This window comes from Hyalella azteca, unplaced genomic scaffold, assembly GCF_000764305.2.
Source record: "Hyalella azteca isolate HAZT.00-mixed unplaced genomic scaffold, Hazt_2.0.2 contig5114, whole genome shotgun sequence".
NCBI lineage: Eukaryota > Metazoa > Arthropoda > Malacostraca > Amphipoda > Hyalellidae > Hyalella > Hyalella azteca.
The window spans coordinates 556269-576917 of NW_025935314.1; the positions used below are offsets into that span (position 1 = coordinate 556269).

Consider the following 20649-nt stretch of genomic DNA (forward strand, 5'->3'; position numbering starts at 1 on the left):
CATTAATATGCTAACTATAACTTAACTAATTAATATGCTATTATAACTATTATATTATATATAATATAATATAAATAACTTTAACTATTATAACTATTATATGATGGTAATATTACGTTATAAATAATTGCGATATAGCGTATTACAGTATATCATGCTGCCCTTAATACGTTATGCGTATTATTATATAGTGTTATTATTACGTTATAAATAATTACAATATAACGATTACATTATAACGTGCTGGTCTTAATATGTTATGCGTAGTATTATATAGTGTTACTATTACGTTACAAAACATTACGATATTACGTATTACATTATTAAACATTACATTATTATTATTATATATTATTACATTATTATACAACATTATTATTACGTTATAAATCATTAAGATATAACGTATTACATCATAACATGCTGCCCTTAATATGATATACGCTGATATCAGTTCAGCTGCACGACGTTTCAGTCTCTGTAGTATGGGAAGTCTGAGTTCTTGAGACAAGTCTGCGTCCACACCTGGAACATCTTGAGCTGGTCTACGGACAACACGTTCTTGTGATCCCCTACCTGTTAAAACCATCGATTAGTCATCGTTATCGAGGATTTGATTAAGAGAGAATTACCTAAATGAAAACTTATGCACTAAAATATTTTGCAAATAGTAATCAATAAAGCGTGTTTTTTTGTAAAAACTTATACGTCATTAAATGTTACGACTTTAAGCCAATAAGGCTGGCTTTTTCTGTGGAACAAATTCATAGTGGCTAATCAGGAGGAGTTTTAGTAGCGACTGCTGGCATCTCTTCGAAATGTGTTAAATATCGGGTAATGCATGATGAAAATACAGCGATATGCGCTATTTTGCAAAAAACGTGACAAGGATATAATGAGGATATGAGGATATATTGTATGAAATAAGGATATAATGAGGATACGAGGATGTAATGTGTGAAATAAGGATATAATGAGGATACGAGGATATATTGTGTGAAATAAGGATATAATGAGGATATGACGATATAATGTGTGAAAAAAGGATATAATGAGGGTACGAGGATATAATGTGTGAAATAAGGATATAATGAGGATATGACGATATAATGTGTGAAAAAAGGATATAATGAGGATATTCTCATCGTCGTTGTCAGCAAAGTGTGGATGCAGTGTCTGATTAGGGTTACCCCTCTACGAGATAGCGCTACTTATCTTCGTTTTTTCGGTAAAGTAGAGAAGTCGAATAGCAATTAGAAAATTTTAAATTCGAATTCGCTCATCCAATTCTCTCATTAAGGTTTAAAATTCATGTTTACGTATGGATAAATGTCATGTTCTGAAGTTATTTACATGTTTTCTGTAACGGGATTTCTTTCTCGTTTTTTGGTTTTGATTTTCATCAGTTCAATTTTAAAGTAAAAGTTGATCATTTGACTCTCATGCACTCATTCGTCGCCATCAATTTCTAGAAAGCTTTTAGCAAAAACGGTCTTGTCCATATTATTAATCAATGATACGAGACTAAATCAACAATTATTCGTCTAACACACCGGAAATGTAGATAAAATTCCGGTTACAAATAAATTATAACAAATAACAACGCTTGCATACAGGGAAGGAATTTAAATTTTTGTGTCATTTGCAACTTACAATTCCTTTTCTCATGAACTTGACGCCCGTATTCTCGACCAGTCCATCCATGATGCTCTCGTTGTTGGTGGCTGGGTTATCCTTCATATTTCTAAAAGAAAGATGCTCCACAATCTCCGGGAGTTGGTCCTCTGGTACTGGTACCTCTAGGTACTTGGCTACTCGTACCACCGCGCCAACCAAGTCCTGAACCATGTTATTTGTTTCAAGTTTAGATTTATCGAAAGATGCCGGAACACAATATAATCATATAGAAATTGTATTAATTGTAATAAAATATCAATTGATCACCTTATAGCTACGGAAAAGCAACTTTTATTTTGTCAGCTAAGAGATTTTCGACTCCTTTTACAGACAGTAAAACGCAAAAAATTTTGATGTTTGCGGAGAACTTATTGAAGTAAACGAAGTAACTTAGTAAACAGAATCTTGTAATGTGGTAACCGAAAAAGAAGACCGTGAGAATTATTCAACTGTGATGGAGATTTTAAATATATTAAAATAATAATTTCACATTCTGAAAAGACCAAAAATGTATTGTTTCCCGAGATTTATTGAGCTCCTAGAAAACAACTGAAAAAGTCGCTGAAACTTTTCTGCGGTAGCTCTCTACACTCACACACATTTCGCAAAGCAAATATTTGCATTAAAATTTTTTTTGCTTTCAACACCCTCCACCCTACGCCACATAAGTCAACATTAACCACACTCACCGCATGCATATCTTCGTATTTCAACACAAGGATGTTGTCGCTTTTTCTTCTATTCCAGAAGCTCAACACGTTGCTCCAGTACGGCCCGAATTCATCTGCAATAAAAGGTTGTTATTCCTTCGTAAAACATTTTAGCTACTCTTTATACGTTAAATACTTCTCACGTCCTGGCACCAGTCTGCTAGTTCGTTATTATTTTCTCTACATTGCTCGACAAAATCATATTAGTATGATTACATTATAGGAAATCTTTGCCACAAAAAATTACCTTAACTCTTTTCACTTTTAATGTGCACTCTCACCTTTGCAAATATTTTAGTGCTTAATCAAATGTACCACTTTTTTAATTTTTTTGGCGCCGATTGATAGTTATAATAATTTTCAAATGATCTATTCTAAGTCACTAATGCTAACGAGGCTTGATTTTATATCAAATGGAGTTTCTACTTCGTATGTATTAAATCCGTAGCTCTGAGATTTTTGCTGCCTCTTTCATGGCATCAACTTTATAATAATAATAGCGGCTTCAGCGTTCATTAGGCCGTAGGCCTGTCGCCGATTCTTAACATCGCAGAACATTCACAGCTTGTTCCGCTAACAAGCAATGATGCGGTCGTCTTTTTATTTTCGCATTAAAAAATAACCTGACCATAGCGTGTTATGCTCACGTTAAACAAAACGAAACACATTGATAAATACGCCTTGTTATTCTGATAACATAGCGTGTTATGCTCACATTAAAAAAAACGAAATACATTGATAAATACGTCCTGTTATTCGAATAATTTAAATGATCCAGACTCACATCGGGCGCTAAGGAACATGTCGACGAAGTGATCGAAATCTCCGGTGTAGCCAAGGAATTTGATGGTGTGATGGAAGAGCGACACGCAGACGTCTCGTGGGTCGCGTACCACGTATATTATCTGCGTAGAGTAATCATCGTATTAATTTTAGGTGCCGTATAATTAATGCGCAAAGGGTATCCAAGTATTCAACAATATTAAAAACGTATAATTAATGCACAAAGAGTATCAGAGTATTCAACAATATTAAATACGTATAATTAATGGGCAAAGTGTATCAAGGTATTCAACAATATTAAAAAATTCGTTTCGATGCAGTTTTTTTGCACAAGGTTTTTTCTCGTCGAGAATTCAGCCGCTCTCTCTAGAACATGTTAAAAGAGATAAATCATTCATATTCAGACACGTCACTTGAACTGGCTTCATATCATAAATAACAATAAATTCATATAAATATATTGGATTGTTTTGAAAAAATAAGATGATAATGGAAAAATACACCATTTGATATGCAGTCAAATTTCACAATTTCACACACTTTGATTATCCCTAACCCCGCTGGCATCTGACGTAGAAATAACATACATTAATAAAGTTCCTTCAACAAAAAGGACGTAGTTCCTACGTCATTTGCCTTAAAGGGCAAGGCATACTGCAGAAGCTCGAGATTCTATGAATCGATGGTCTACTTTTATTTTTCTTCAGCGCAATATTCACGTCCATACGAAATACGGAAACTATAGCAGCATGTGAATTTTATCCCGGTTATATATTTATATTTTAATATAAATATATAACCGGGTTAACTGGATATATAATATAAATATAACCAGTTATATTATTATATTTTTATTAAGAGTCATAGTAGAATGTGTTGAATTTTTAATGTCTATCTAGGTACGATGTTGCAAGATTTCCCGCTACAATGCCTTAGACTTGGAGCTTCTGACGCCACGGGGCATCAGCTCCCGGTGGAGATGGGTCTTGATCAGACGTGGGTCGTCTTCACGCTCCAGTATCCTCCATTGCGCTCCAGGTTTCTCCACGTTGTCGTCTGGCATCGACTCCAGAGCCTGGACGAGTTCTGGAGTCATGAGAGAGTCCCACCTACAAAAAAAATAATAATTGAATTTATTTTTCATAAAATATGTTTATTCTTCAACAAGTACAAATGATACATTTTTGCCATGAAGCGTAAATGAAATTTTTGCTCTTGGTTCTAGAAATTCAAACAATGGATACCATCATGCACGTGCAAGTCCACTGCTCTTGTTATCAAGATAACAATATCAGTAGTGAGGTTTGCAAAGTTATGTTGCGTTATAGCCTAGATTTCAGTAAGCTTAGTTCTTTTGGGAGTCTTGGTTATATTACCAAGCATTATAACCTGTTACAGCAGATAACCTGCTAAGCCGAATAAGCGCTAAGCCGTTTAATATAGGCCTACTAAACCGCATTACCTGACATGGCGATAACTAAGCCGGATAACCTCTGATAAGCCATAAAACCTGATAGGCTATACCTAGCTAAGCCGGATAATAACCTGCTAAGCCGTACTGAAAAGCCGTACGTACAATATACTAAACCGCATTAGCTGACACGGCGATAACTAAGCCGGATAACCTCTGATAAGCTATAAAACCTGATAGGCTATAACCAGCTAAAGCCGGATAATTTGATAAGATGATCCGGATAATTTGATAAGATGGTACGATGGATAACCCGATAATTGAAATGATCCGGGAAACCTGCCATGTTGAGTTAACTAACCTGCTATGTTACCTACCATATATAACACACAACCTCCTAAACAAAGCAGTATCAACTACTTTGTTGATTTTATGAAAGATTTAAGGTGAGACCTGTGGGTAATATATTGTAGAAAAGGTTTAGAATTCCTTAAGGGGATTAATTTACATTGAGAAAAAATATAACTCTGTATTCACTGCAGTGAGAGACAGAGAGCGCATTTTCTCGTCGAAGAAAACGTGAAGTCACGGACGGACAGACAGGGAGACGGGCGGACAGAAGGACATGGCGAGCACAATAGCTAATTTTCTCCATAAATGAGAAAATGCGCTAAAAAGGCTCAGAATTCCTTAATGGGATTAATTTACATTGAAAAAAATGACCTCAGACGTACTCGAAGAAAGGGAAGCGGTTCATGAGGGGCTTGCTGCTGAGGCTGTGGTCGAGCCCTCGCACCAGACACCACACCAGCTCCTGGGTCCATGTCGTGCCTGCCAAGAAATAAGTGTTTCTAATTAATATTTCTTAGTTATTTATATATTTCTATATCATTTATATGTTATTATATCATTTATATATTACTACATCATTTACATATTACAATAATTTTTATATATTACTACTTATATGTATTCAAATATATTCACATAGATTCCGAAATTTACTTCCCTTCATTGGTAATAAATGTTGTACCTGGCAATGCTAAAGTGCAATTGTTCACAATTGAGTTATATGAATGACATAAAATCTATTAATTCATGGAAATGCTTGAAATTACTTCCTTAATTACATACATGGCTACATACAAGTTTTTCTATAGAACCCTAATGATGGGAATGCATCTACGCGAGTATATATAAACTTCAATTAATATGTACTTCAATTAAAATGCTTGAAACAGAATTCTTACCATAGAGCAAAAAATTATATTTCAGTCACATTAAGTAATAAAAATATTAACCAATACTACCAAATACGATATTAATTAATGAAAATAATACGTAATATCGTTTTATGAAATAAAACATGATATAAATGAAAATAAAACATTATTGCTTTTATAGTTCGATTTTAAATACTCATAAACATGTTACGACTACAACTGCTAAAATGAATGTACAATCACTAAGGCATAACACCATCTGAAACATATCATTTGAAATAATCTTAATTAAACTAACAGAAAATAATTTTATTTGATGGCTAAACCAAACATCATACACTCATTAATAATTAGTGAGTCATATTGTCCAAATATTGATACACTTTCTGCACGTGGCACTGATGCTTATTTTTTTCGGGCCAATTCGAGTCAAGAAAGTACATTGGGACACGAGTGCATTGCCATTTGGAAAATACCGCACTCATTTCTGTCAGTGTAATTTTATTAGGGATCTCGATCTTCGTACTCTGCATACAATTTGAATATCAGAAGGTTATCGCAAATCTTTGCGATAAGAGTATGAGATCGATAACAGCAATCTAATTCCTTATTTGTTACTAGCAGGCAAATAGATTAGATATATTTGGATTTTTGACTGGAATTGTCGTAATGAACAATGTAAGAATATATAGGTTTTTAATTGTATAGGTTTCTAGCTTATATGCTGATTTGTTTCATTCAATAATATCAATTGAATTCGCATTCCAGCAATGAAAACTCAAAGTAACCTCGATCATTGAGGAAAAAAATTCTCTAAAGTACCAAAATTGTGGTTAAATAAGAACGTAAGTAGTTATGATATTGTGGAGAATCTTCTTTTTTATATCCGACTGAATAGCTTCAGGACTTCAACAAAGCGTGATCGGAATTATAATTAAGAATTCGAGACAGGTCTGGTATTTCAATTAACAAAAGCTCTATTGTACTCGAAATTACGATTATACCCTCTTTCATATTGCATGATATATAGCAAAATACGGCACTAACATCAATCCCCAACTAAAATGCTGAATGTTTGAAAGAAGCGTAAGGTAAACATCCTGTTCAACGCTTCATTCAACGCTTCACTCATAAGTCACGTTGAATTCAGCTCATTCATCACTCAACTTCAACCGACACAAATTTCTCCGATGGTCACTGGTCAGACTCGGTAAAGTTAACTTCGTCCTACACTGAATTATTAATAAAAGTATACAGTAGAAGAAGAATAAATCAACAAAGTGATTCATACGCAGAATCTGTTGAAAGGACATGGACACGTTGCAGGATTCTCGATCAAGTCATGCAGTGAATGCAAATGCTTTCATAAACTTTCGTTCCTCGTTTTGACACGGAATTTAAAAAAAAACGTTGAAAAAACTCTTCAACGTGTAATATACATTTCGCAAACAATTGTAATTAAATCAAGTTTATTACGTACTTCCCGCTTTGCTCATGAAGATTTTTGGCATGTTTCCGCGGTTTAGAATAAAATCTTAGATACCGCGATGAAGGAGGCCTTAATATTTTTCGTATCCTTAGTATCATTGGTAAGTGTTTCGGACGTAGCAGTCCCACGCCTATCTAATATCTGCTACTTGCTCGTAATATTCCAAAAGCCTTGAGTCAAAATTAACCCTCTACCGCCTGACATGAGTAACCTAAGCAATATTGTCACGCGCCTACTTCCCAAAAAGGATACGTTCTAGTGAGCGCAAAATGACTTGCACTGATGGTTGCCTCCACGTACTACAACTTTTTAAAATGTTCTCTGTTGCGTACAAACGTCCTCATGTTGCCACACTCAATAGTTTACGTATAATTTAAGTAGAAATTTATGTTCCCGGAGAGTGACATACGGCGGTAGAGCGTTGATTAGTGTATTAACCCTCTAACTAAGCGGCATTCCTATTAAGTATGATTCCCCGTACCACACTGGAGCGCCGCCTCTGTAGGCCGGGACACGAACGAAAGAATGTCGGGCAACTGACTGATTGGGCTCGGGATTACCTTAACACCAAGCCTTGGGCCATACTTTCAAAACTCGCTAAGTGAGCGTAAGTACTTACGCTCTATTTTCTTGTCTATGATTGCTGGATTTTGCTTGAAAGGCCGTCAATGATTGGCTGATGAACTTACGATCTCTTAACTTTTTTTGAAAAGTATAGGTCCAGGATTCGAAGACTAACTACTCGTACGAACCTGCCTTAGGGTGCGACGCCACCCAGATATCCGAGCTCCTGCAGGGGAAGGAACGATGGGCGGAGTGGAAGTCCGCGTACTGTGGTAGGGTCGTGAAGGAGTGCGGGACGACGTTCGCAAGACGTGAGGCCATGGGCAAGTGTTTGTCAATATATTCTTGGTTCGGATGCTCCAGCTCTTCCAAGGATATTCTGTTTTGAAAATAGGATATGGGATCAGTTACTCAGACGTAAAAATAGTCAGGCTTTATGCTGAGTGAAATTTTATACGATGCTCTACATACAACATAACTATTTTTTTTTTAATTTCCACAAGGAATAACATGCCGCTTGAGTTTCTTAATTGATAAACTGAAACAAAGAATTGACCAGCAGCGTCCTAGATCTAATCACGTTACCTCTAAACCTTGGTATCTGACATAAGTTACACGTAACGATATCATCTCGTTTTTTCTTCAATCAGAGTCTTGATGGTATATATGGTGCTAATTTCCACAATGAATAACATACCGATAAGTTTCATAATTGATATACTGAAAGAAAGAAAGAAAATCATTTACCAGCAGCATCCTAGATCTAATCACGTTACCTCTAAACCTTGGGATCTGACACAAGTTACACATAACGATATCATCTCGTTTTTTCTTTAATCAGACTCTAGATGGTATATGTATATGGTGCCATCTGATGCCCTGACCTCAAAGATTGCACGTTCTATAGTGTGACCTTGTTCAACTTGAGGCCAACACCTGAGACCGCATAAAAATCTATGGAGATATTGGCCTACTTGCATGATTGTTACAACAGAAAGAGCATGTTTCTTGCAATATGTATAGCAAAGCTGGTTGTTAGTTGGTATTATTGCATCAACAATATAAATTTTTCTAAATTGAAGTCAAACAAATTTAGCTTTAATGTTAGTTTAGTTGATCTTCCTTTGATTTACTTCATTTTCTTACTCGTTAATAATCTCGTTCCGTTATTGATAATGAAAACATGCTTGCAGTTACTAGTAATTTTAATTAAAACAAACGAGACAAAAAACTGCTAGTTGGATAATTTATTACCTCTAATAATTTGTCCTTGCTATTCGCATTACCTTTCAGTTTCGTTTTCATAATTTTCAGACATCGTTTCTTGTCTTCAACAACAAAAGGGCACTGCTCGCGCTGTAAATACGATGCTGGTAGGCCTGTAAAAATTTGTTGTAATTGAAAAAATTATTAAAAGTGTACTGATTCCGAATACATCACTTACTTGATGTAAGAGCAGAATAGGCAATCTCGGACGAAAACTCTTTCATGCAATGCATTCATGAATGATTCACAAATTTCTCTAGTATTTTGCAAGCAATCTCGAACGAAACTTACGCTCGGTGAGCACCTCAGGCAATCACTCATATCATTAACTAGTATGTTTTTATGACATTAAAACAGGTTAGGGCCAGCCCCACTTTAAAGGCCCCTCTCTCATCCAGTTTTCCTACCCTACAATTGCTCGAGCGTTTTTTCTGGCATGCTCTTGTGAAGATAAATTAAAGGTATGTTTTATTTTGTATCAATGATGAAGTTAGTAATTGTAGAATTTTGGTACCGGAATTAAACGTACTTGAATGTAATGAAAATGAATCAGTGATGGAAATCTCGAGTCGAGCCTTTTGTTATCACATATGCAGCTTATATCTAACAGTGACCAAAAGAAAAATGATAGCTTTGGCCATTAACATTAAATCCCAATAAGAATATTGAGATACTTTGTCAAATCGTAACACAAATGAAATTTAGATATTCTTCTACAAGGTTGGTGACTTAGTTATAAATTTAAGTCATAAGTTTAGTTACTTAACCATAAATTCAAATCACACGGTCAGTGACTAAGAACTAAATTTAATGCACAAGGCTGGTGACTTAGTTATAAATTTATGTCACAAGGTTGGTGACTTAGTCACAAATATAAGTCAAAAGGTTGGTTATTAAATCACAAATTTAAGTCACAAGGTTGGTGACTTAGTCACAAATTTAAGTCACAAGGTTGGTGACTTAGTTACAAATTAAAGTCAAAAGGTTGGTGACAGTCACAAATTTAAGTCACAAGGTTGGTAATTAAGTCACAAATTTAAGTCACAAGGTTGGTGACTTAGTCATAAATTAAAGTCACAAGGTTGGTGATTAAGTCACAAATTTAAGTCACAAGGTTGGTGACTTAGTCATAAATTTAAGGCTAAAGGTTGATGATTACGTCACAAATCTAAGTCACAAGGATGGTGACTTAGTCATAAATATAATTCATAGGGTTGGTGACTTAGTCACAAATTTAAGTCACAAGGTTGATGACTTAATCATAAATTTAATTCACAAGGTTGGTGACTTAGTCACAAATTTAAGTCACAAGGTTGGTGATTAAGTCACAAATTTAAGTCATAAGGTTGGCGATTACGTCACAAATCCAAGTCAAAAGGTTTGTGACTTAGTCATAAATTTAAGTCACTAGGTTGGTGACTTAGTCAAAAATTTAAGTCACAAGGTTGGCGATTACGTCACAAATTCAAGTCACAAGGTTGGTGACTTAGCAATAAATTTAATCCACTGACATGTACGGTAAAAATATACAACCAAGCAGCAGAGCTATGGTGCATATATGGGACCAACTGAATGCTTCTTGTCTCATTCAACTGACACACTGGGGCAATGATCGTCGGTCCAGATAAGTATGAATATCATTACAATATAACTCATATTTCTCCGTGAAAATTTCAGCTACAAATTATATGACATACGAATTAAAATGAAATGACATACGAATAATTGCTATCAAATACAAATACGAACATACATTGGATAGTGAAAAATTTCATTGCTGAAATATTCGACGAGTGCAAAGCCGTTTACACATCGTTATTTGAATTTCGGTGATCAATCTAGATAATTCATCTAATTCATCTATTTTTTAGATAATTGTCATTAAGAGAGAGATTTTAGTTTTCCTTTTTAATGCAAGCCATAATTTTTTTTACAGCGTCAACTTAGCAACAGCAAACTAGCAATGTCATGAAATTCCGTAGAGTAAAACGTAAATTAATTTGCTTCTCTTAAAGATTGTTTTCCAAAAATTCTCTTTCAATGTTCAGATTTAAAAATTATTTATCACACAACACGATTTTCAACGATTTTCACCAGCCTGTCGACTCCGCAACTCAGACCGCCGAACTAACGACTGAAGCAAGTGCAGTCCCTTATATAACCTGCGCAGATCTGTGCGATGCGATGATAAGGGCAAAATGTTTCTTATCATTCATTTTGATAAAGGATGTTGCTTGATGCAGCATACAATATATGCTGTTGCATATCATTGATTGATGCATTATCCCGGTATAATGCAGTAGGTGTAACAAGTATCCAACACAAAGGACAAACTTTATTTAAACAAAACTTATCCAACAAAATAACATAAACAAACACTATTCTACTGTAAATTTACATCTAAAATACAAGTTTCATATGACAAAAGAATATCATTAAATGCTGACTTGATGATTGCAATTTTGTAAAAGTTAAGTTTCAAAGTAGTAAAGTTTTTCCTTTAGTGTCGGATACTTTTTGCACCCGTTGTATGTCATCATTATATCATCATTCACTTAATGATGATAAACAAAATTCTAAACAACCACCAAGTGATCATGGTGAAGGGGGATGCTTCTGAACTCGATAAGTACGCAGTTACTTACGAATAAATGTATTTAAATTTTCGGTTTTTAGTCGCGTTTTGAAACCAGAAGGAAATTATGATATTTTAATTTAAGGTTATTTACAAGTAATGTTAACAGAAATATCGGAAAAGGCGAAAACTGTTTTAGCTTCATTTATCATGTTTTAATTTCTTTCGATTGCGTTGAGGGCAGCGGCAATGGAATCACAAAACAATGACTGAAATTCGTAGGAACTTGGTAATTTTAAAATAATATTCAAATGATTTTCATAGTAGCTCACTTTAGGAAATCATATAATGATTTAATCTTTTTACCAATTCATTCATGTTCAAATTTTGACTTAGAACTTTGCGTTAACAATTAGTAGATGTAAGGAATTTGTCGTTATGTGACAAAAAGTGGGTATCCCGACAACTATTGTGGTAGTAGATAGGAATAGGTTATCACGTAATAGGTATTTCATCTAGTAGGGTGGTTGACGCTAAGCTACCGTTCTCTGCTGCAATCTCCTTTTTTGAGTATAATTCTTACCAATCAAATATTGTTTATGTGCACAAATTGATAGTTGTTTAATTTAATAAAATGTTGTTGAACGAGCGAGATCTGCTCTTCTATGGATTATATTTAAAGCTGACATGGAGAAAAGCCCATTGAAAATATTACAGCAGGCAATTGCTGAGTCCATAGATGGAGGCCCGGGCACACATATACAATTCTGAGATTTGAAGTTAACGCGCACTTAAATAACTAATGAAGTCGTTAAATAACTTAATGTAACCGCAGCATTTTACTACAGCCTTAAATAAGCTATAATATGGACTGTAATATTACAATATCCATGAGACGTGACTTAAGAGCCCTGATCAACAAAAGCTTTGACGGTCCTGCTGATAAAACCATCTAGAAATTTAGAATTTATACTAAATTTATCGATGCCCCAAATGAACCTTATCCCAATAATTAGCACATTTTTCGTGATAATTTATTAAATGTTAATCTCAGACTTGAAGGTAGGTAGCTATCCAATTGTAATCTTTAACCTAAATGTAGGAAGTGCTGTGCAGAAAGGCCCAATGATGTACCGGGGTCCGGGGAATAGAATAGTCTAGTGCAAAAAATATGGAGAAGCATTTTTTGCTTCACAGCAGCAAGTTGCCTGGAAGAACTGGTCTAGACTGAGTAATTGTATGGAGGATTGCATTATGAATATCTTGTGCATAAATCATACTAAATACCATAATATAGTTGCTAGGAGCAGCAAGACTCGAATGCCTCGACTCGTTTGGTGCTTGGTCGTTCATGTTGCGTGGTGGTCCATATACTGCGTGGTAGCCCATATACTGCGTGGTGGCCCATATACTGCGTGGTGGTCCATATACTGCGTGGTGGCCCATATACTGCGTGGTGGCCCATATACTGCGTGGTGTTGCGTGGTGGCCCATATACTGCGTGATGGCCCATATACTGCGTGGTGGCCCATATACTGCGTGGTGGCCCATATACTGCGTGGTGGCCCATATACGGTGTGGTGGCCCATATACTGCTTGGTTGTATATGGTGCGTGGTGGACCATATACTGCGTGGTGCTTGGTTGTCCATGGTCGTGGTGGCCCATATACTGCGTGGATATAGGTAAGGAAATACTCACAAAGGCCTTCAATGTAGAAGTAGCAGCGCGGTGATCAAACTCAGAATAGCAAATTGGACAACATAAGTTTTGAGGGGCACTCAACATCCAATGTTTTCTAATGTCATTTCTACTTCAAGTAACGTACTCCTTGAAATTAATGAGGAAGTTATCTGGTTTGTTATAGTATACTTCTTACCATTTGGAAAATATTCGGATCTAGACATTGATATCTTTCCACGTGATGAAGCTGGTGATGGTTAGTGGAAACTGTTGCTGCTGGTCACAGGTTCGTAAAGATTATTTTGCCTAGCGCGTTGAGTTGTCAAGGAGCTTAATTTTTTTTCTTTTAGTTGACTGACCAAGAGCTTGAAAAAGTGTGGCTAGTCCTTGGTTGACGTTAGGTGCGCCTTTGTTTTGTTCAGAATTACCATGGAATTTATAGGCAGTGAGGAGGCCATCACGGATGACATAATGTGTCTAATGAGATCCCAATATTAGTCTATGCGGTTGATTGATGAGGTATTCATATTTAAAAGTTAAGGCACTTACAAATAATTTACGATAGATAACGAGTCTGCAGCTGAACGATTTGATAGCAGCACGGCTGCGCTGCCACAATACGGCCATTAATAATACGGCCACTAATGCGGCCTGCAATACACGTAAAATGGAAGGTAATTAACCGTTGGAACTGAACGCCAATAACATCATCCAATATTATAAAAGACTGGCTACATCATTATCCGCAGTGTTTCATTTTCAGGCACATTCGCTTTTTACTTCTGCTGGGCTTCGAACGCACTATACATGTTTTCTTTCTATAGTTTCATAAAACTTCTTTGTATATGGTCGCGTAAAAGGTTTTTGCCTATGAAAAAATTAACAGTGACCGATATTAAACATTCAATTTGAATAATGTTTCATGCTCACGCGTTACTAATATTGTTCGTGAGAACAGTTTTGAGAATAAACGTTCAGCAATGACTCCAAACATAACAATCGGAACTTTTAATGCCAAAAAATCTTTACGTCCATTTTATCCGGAAAAACGAGTCTAAACTAAACACCTAATATTTTTCCTTATATAAAATATGTAACAAATCTATTCCAAACCAAACAATCGGAACTTTTCATGCCAAAAAATCTTTACGTCCATTTTATACGGAAAAACGTGTCTAAACTAAACACCTAATATATTGTCTCACACTAAATTGTGTAATAAATAAAACCTACATGCAAATAGCTTCAGGTACCTGAAAAATTAGTTGCTATTTCAATCACGATTGCATTTTGCAACTGAAGCGGACCTGAACCACAAACAGGAGTTCTCTAGAGCTCTAAATTAATTTTTAAGAAATTAAGGGATTAAAAAGTTAAGAAATCATTCGAAAGTAGTTCGGAAAAAATACATCATCAGCTTTTAAAAAGTTTGATTCGCTATCGCACACGATAATATTCAGTCGCCTTGGACTGACATATGGGCCTTTTGAAGGCAAGCGCGAATCTTCGACCATTTTATTCTACTATATAATTAATTTCTATTAGGTTTAGGATATTGAGTGAAACAATGATGAGGTATTAATGATTTATTACTAAAGTTAAATATCAACATTGCTTTCATGCATCAGCGACTGAATTTATTCATCCAACAAAATTGATAACAATCGGGTATTCCGATAACTAATTCATCTGTCCATTCATCGGCTGTCAATCAACAACTCTGTTTCACAAACAAATGCTCGGATCTGCATGTATTTTTTATGTCAATACCTCAATGAAGTAAATAACCTCGATTGAACGCTTCTCTGCAAAACTGGGCAGTCATTAGAGCTAACTTATAGTGGAGTTATTAATGGGAAAGTTAATATTCCTTCCTACGCATAATTGCGACAATCACATACAATTAAGGGAGACAGCACTATTTATCATCTGAATAAACCAATCTCGACAGATTCAAGAGTACACTCTTGCATTTATTACAATCTTCATTGACCGTCTTGAACAAATGACTCAAATACAAATTGTTCGGCTAATCTCCATTACAAACAGCCATAATTTCCCATAAAAATACAATTTTACAGTGACAACGAACGAATCAAATAAGTTAATTTTTTTGGTGTGAAAAACTCCTTCATATAAGCAGCCGTCATGTCGCTGCCCACAAACAAACGCTTCGCTAATAAGCATTTGTTATTCCTTAAGCATTTGTTATCACTGCAGCATTTACGATGTTCTTCAGAAGCTGCAGCACATCTTGGGTTTGAGCAAATCTCAGAGATAACTACAACAGAAGCTCTAATACAGAGGAGCTCGCTTTTAAAAGAATATCACCATATAGAAATTAATGTCCAAAACGTAAAGTATAGCATATATAGCGGAGCCAGCGTTCATAAGGCAACTGGACCAGTTGCCGATTCTTAACATGGCAGAATATTCACAGCTTGTTGCGGTCTCGGACACGCAACTCACTAATCCAGTTTTGGTGTGCTTAAGACACCGGCCACTTCGCCGATTTTGACCAGAACTGTAGCAGGTCGCTAGGATCGAACCCACAACTCACTACCCTGCCTAGACAAAACAGCTGATGGTGCAGCCGTATCAGAAAAAATAAACTGTGACTTATAAATTAATCATGAATATGTACGTTTCAGCAGGTTATAAGGCAGATTAAGGCAGTCGGAGGGATTATTGGTAGCATCATGATGTTCTGAAACTGTTTAAAGCATTTGAAACTCTTCAAAACAATCTCAACATGGAAGGACTCTAGGATCGTAAGATTGGACATGAGATTATCATCTCATGACAAAGATTAAGAAACATGTAAAGAACAGTAAAAGAAATGTGCGTTATCATATAATATAATTAATATTATTATATAAGTACATAAAGTGCGACGTGGGGATTAAAAAAAGTGAATAATCAGAACGACGTTATTACGTAGATCGACTGACATGCTTATTGCTAATAAGGCACGGTGTGAACATCCACCAGGCTGGTCCTTGAGCTACGTTCCTATAACATTAAATATAGTTTCATGAATATATTTCCAAGTCTTATGAACTTTCTATTCTTCATATAGAAAGTCTCATGAAAATCTTTTCAAGTCTTATGAACTTTCGTTTTAGTCTCACAGGTCTACTTTACCAACAAATCATCAGTGATTAAAGATAATGATCCAGTTGCACTTGAAACGGTAACTGCAGTGAATAATCTTTCGAGTAACTTAAGTGATCCAAGCATCAAAATATTCAAAGTTAACATTAAAAATAATGCCCATTTATAACAAATTTTGACATGTTATAGGCTGAAGGGGATAAAAAACTATCAGTTCTCAATAGACCTTTTAAGCGCACCGCTCACCTCTTGAATTGCTTGTGAGCTCGAAAACCTGACTAGACTTGCACCACTTATATTCTAAAGGAAGTTCGCCAAGTGAAAACAAGAAAGAAGATCAAAAAAAAGAGCAAATCAAATAATTTTGACCGAACTATTAAGTTTTTAAAACGAATATCGAAGCAGGAGTGACAATTAAAAATTTTACAACATCAAAGAGCAACAATCTTGGTCAGAATAATCACTCGTCGTAACGTTTCTCAAAAGACTGAAGGTTTTCACCCGTAAAACCGGGACAATTTTGTGCAGAGTTTTGAAAATTTCCGAAAAAAAATGTATGGGTTCGAGAGCCAAAGGGTACTAGAAAATCTCAGTATAGTCATTCTTTCATTAGAATTATAATTGAAAGCAGGCACGATAATAAGGCACCATGCGTGCCGAATCTTCGAAATATAATTGAACGCGTCTGACAATTAAGAACAGCTTACTGAAGATGGCACAGAAATTGTTAGTCCCAGCCATGTCGCAACTTCAATTATGCTTAATTGTTGATTATGAAGTTGATGTGAAAAATTGGGTACAGCGTTTTTATTCGATTTCTCGCCAAACTTGTTGAAATGGCGAGATGAGAAATGGCTGTTTGAAAATTGCAATACAATCATGAAATTTCGTAAAACAGCGCATGCAATTGAATGAAAAAGCGAATTCGAACCCTTTTTTTTCTCAAGAGTATAATGCTCAAATCGAAGAATACATCTCCTAAATGGAAAAGGTTTAAATCATTGCAATGAGTGCATTATAAGGTAATTACTGTATATGCAACAAATGAGAATAAATTTCTTAGCATGTATGCACATGAGAAATACAGTAAGTTGAGTATATCAGGCTAAGCAGTATTCGGACAGCTGATTAATACGGCAACATATCAAAGATAACGATCATTGTGGTAGAGAGTAAATGTGCTAACAGATTTTTAAACATGTCACTAAAGTCTAGAAGGACTGCGTGAAACTTAACTGACTTAAAATCTAACCATTACTTTATCTTCTACGCTATAACTATGCTTCATTTTACTACAAGAATAACTAAGCTACATTTTATTACTACAATTATCACTAAAATGAATATAAGAATATTACAAAATAGGATTGGATAAATAGTGCAAGTCAGCCTTGAACTGAGTCGCTTATGTAGATCAAGGGGAAAATAATTTTCGTACGCGTTAGTTAGTGGACCGTGAAAAGTAAAGCGCCTAATATGCTGTAATTTTACCCCATTTTTACTTTAATTCAGCAAACTCCTAGGAAATTTAGTGAGTATAACAGTAACTGATGTCGTCTCTGACGCTTCCTAGATGAATGATGAAACATATAATGTTCGAATTTGAATTTATGCAAGAATGGAATAAGAATTAATCAATAGACTAGTAAAAAATTATACCGAGTGTCTTGTAAGTGTTTAGCAAAATGTTTTATGTTCAGGCTGCACAAAAATTACTTAAACCTAAAGGTAACTTTAAAGGTAAGTTAGAATATTTAATGCTACAGAAGCTGTGATTTCAGCAGCGAGGTGCTTCTCTGGTCTCCAAATGTGAAGTCAGGCAATCGCAGCTCTGTAAAGATAACTGACCTGATCAAGTCCTGCCTAGATATACAAAAACTTAACATTGTCTCCATAATGATAAGAGGAAGTAACTACAAGTTACAATATATACATGATTCAAACATCAGCTGCAAAAAAGACCAGGTTCTCTTCTCAAACAAAGGCGCTCAAAGACCACAATAATAAAGACATTTAAGCTTTCGGGGATTCGTACCCCTGGTGTATAAAATCAGTCATTCCTGACACAGAAAAAGATTCACTAAACATCAAGCATCATATTCTAGTTGAAATTAGAGGCGAGTTCTCGGTGGATACTCAATGTTCTGCTATGCGATGTTTAATACCCTTAAATTATAATGACTTGCAACATTGTTACGCCAGTCGACATTGTTATGTCTAATGCCCCAGAATTTCTTAACGCAGCTATCGTCACACAAGACCTTCAATAGCTGACAACAATATAAACGATCAAGGAAAAAATTCAGTTCAGATGAATGACTGAATAGTATCTAATCACAACAATTGTTGGCCCTGAATGGCATCAATAAAGATCTACACCACATACGACGTACATTCACGCTGGTACTATAAATGATTTAACATTTCAAAGTGTAAGAGGCTCTTATTTATTAAAGTTGTATTGTCATTCTACACTTCCTTCTAAGGAAATTCAGTTTGAATAATGGACGCAATCTTACTGAAAATATCAGTAGAAACCGTTCCTCAGTACCTGTAAAAGTATTCATCAACATGTCGCTTGGCTTAAAAGTTGCGATTTTTGCATCCGCTGCTGGACCGACCACTGCAAGTGTTAACCAATCAAATTTCAGGAAAATTTTCAAGTGAAGATATTAATAATACTCCAAAACTGTAATTTGAATATCAATTTCTAGATAACATCTATATTAATCTATTGAAGACAAAAGACACATAAACGGAAAATTTTTTGTTTTTGAAAAATAAACTAATGTTTGTCGCCATGCAATTAAAGAGGATAAGGTAGTAGCTTAAATAGTACCATGTCGGTAAAATTTTAATAAAAATATATTGAAAAAATGCAGATTAATATATGGAACTTCAGTTTACCAGAGTTTACGAGAGCTATAAAAGTTTAGAGATTCAAAGCTCAATACAAGAGCCATTTTATCATGATGGATAGTAAAAAACATTTCCACGTTAAATTCAAACAAACGACTTCATGTATTAAAAAACAGCGAAATGCCAAGAGTATTTCGCTTCATTTGAGCAGAATAACGGAATAATTAAACGCACTCAGGAGCATTTATAAACTAATTGTCATCGGCAAGCCGACACTAGCTCCTCCGACGTTAAAATAACGTTGATTTAACGTTATTTCCACGTTATTTTTCTGGAGGAACGTAGCGCGAGTGGTGAAAGAGAGCGTCATACGTCGACATGAGTACACTTAAGATAAAAATCTCGTGATGCGTCAGTCACGATAAAATATTCATTAAATTCTGTGAACCAGCCACATAATTTCAAAATTTAGCGTGGAATCTTCCAAATAAATGATGATTGACACCTAATTTTAGTCGTCTTGCTAAAGGATCTAAAGCAAGTCAGATGACAAAAGATTTACTTCACAATGGGACTAAATTATTTCCGCGCTGAATATGAAACCTAAAAATATTCCCAACTGATGAAAACCATTAAGAAACAACAATTTTCATAACCGAGACGAAAAGATGTTACCAAAAATTTAAAATATCTGAATTATATTTCCAGAGTTGTCGCTAGGCAAATCGTAGTCAAAAATTTCCATAGCCTCATATGCAGGTAGCTTTCGCAATCCTGTCAATGACAGAGCGGATTGCTGGCATATTAGCGCTGGTCCTGTATGGCAGGGTAAGTCGCTGCTGGCAGGGCAGACGGAGCGGGTGCTGGCAGAGCGGCAGTGGCAGACGTGACAGCAGCGCTGACAGAGACAGCAGACGTAGGTCCGAGACTCTGGTACATCCCTGGCATGACTGCCGTAGCACCGCCGCCGGTCAGGGGGCTACCTGCGGCTAGTAATAATCTATATTATGACGAAGAAATGTGTCGGTAAACTATTATAGGCAGAGAATATAGCTCACGGCTATAATGCATAGTATAATGATGTGTGAAATATATTTTTGACAGAGACTAGCATAGCATAAAAATGTATGTAACCTATTATAGACGGAGACTTTCATAACATAATAATGTATGTAACCTATTATATACAGAGAAACACGAACGACAGTAATGTATAGAATAATAATATGTGAAACATATTATAGATACAAAATCATGCACGTAATTAATTTATTGAATAAAGATGATGTTAAACTT

General features: G+C 35.4%; 2 protein-coding genes across 8 annotated transcripts in view; both read right to left on the reverse strand.

Annotated features, from left to right (window-relative positions):
* Positions 1-380: 380 nt before the first annotated feature.
* On the reverse strand, positions 381-11199 carry LOC108675478 (luciferin sulfotransferase). 3 transcript variants are annotated; one of them, XM_018163502.2, is made up of 9 exons: positions 10877-11199; positions 9144-9236; positions 8046-8236; positions 5316-5412; positions 4102-4279; positions 3172-3292; positions 2367-2461; positions 1654-1839; positions 381-576 (listed from the first exon to the last, which is right to left on the reverse strand). In XM_018163502.2, exons 2-9 carry the CDS (start codon positions 9173-9175, stop codon positions 472-474), a joined length of 1005 nt encoding a protein of 334 aa, XP_018018991.1. In that variant the 5' UTR covers positions 9176-9236; positions 10877-11199; the 3' UTR covers positions 381-471. The 3 variants fall into 3 exon arrangements, with proteins under 3 accessions (XP_018018991.1, XP_047736236.1, XP_047736237.1); XM_047880280.1 differs by lacking the exons at positions 9144-9236; positions 10877-11199 and adding an exon at positions 9302-9831; XM_047880281.1 differs by lacking the exons at positions 9144-9236; positions 10877-11199 and adding an exon at positions 9112-9143.
* A 3752-nt stretch (positions 11200-14951) lies between these two features.
* Positions 14952-20649, reverse strand: part of LOC108675487 (RNA-binding protein 24-B) — a 71411-nt gene continuing 65713 nt past the window's right edge. For 3 of the 5 annotated variants that reach the window (XM_018163511.2, XM_018163513.1, XM_018163510.1), the window contains one exon: positions 14952-20342. In XM_018163511.2, the coding sequence (XP_018019000.1) occupies positions 20158-20342 (185 nt within the window). In that variant the 3' untranslated portion in view covers positions 14952-20157. Of the gene's footprint in view, positions 20354-20649 lie in introns of all 5 variants that reach the window. The other 2 variants (XM_018163512.1, XM_047880273.1) reach the window with 2 other exon arrangements.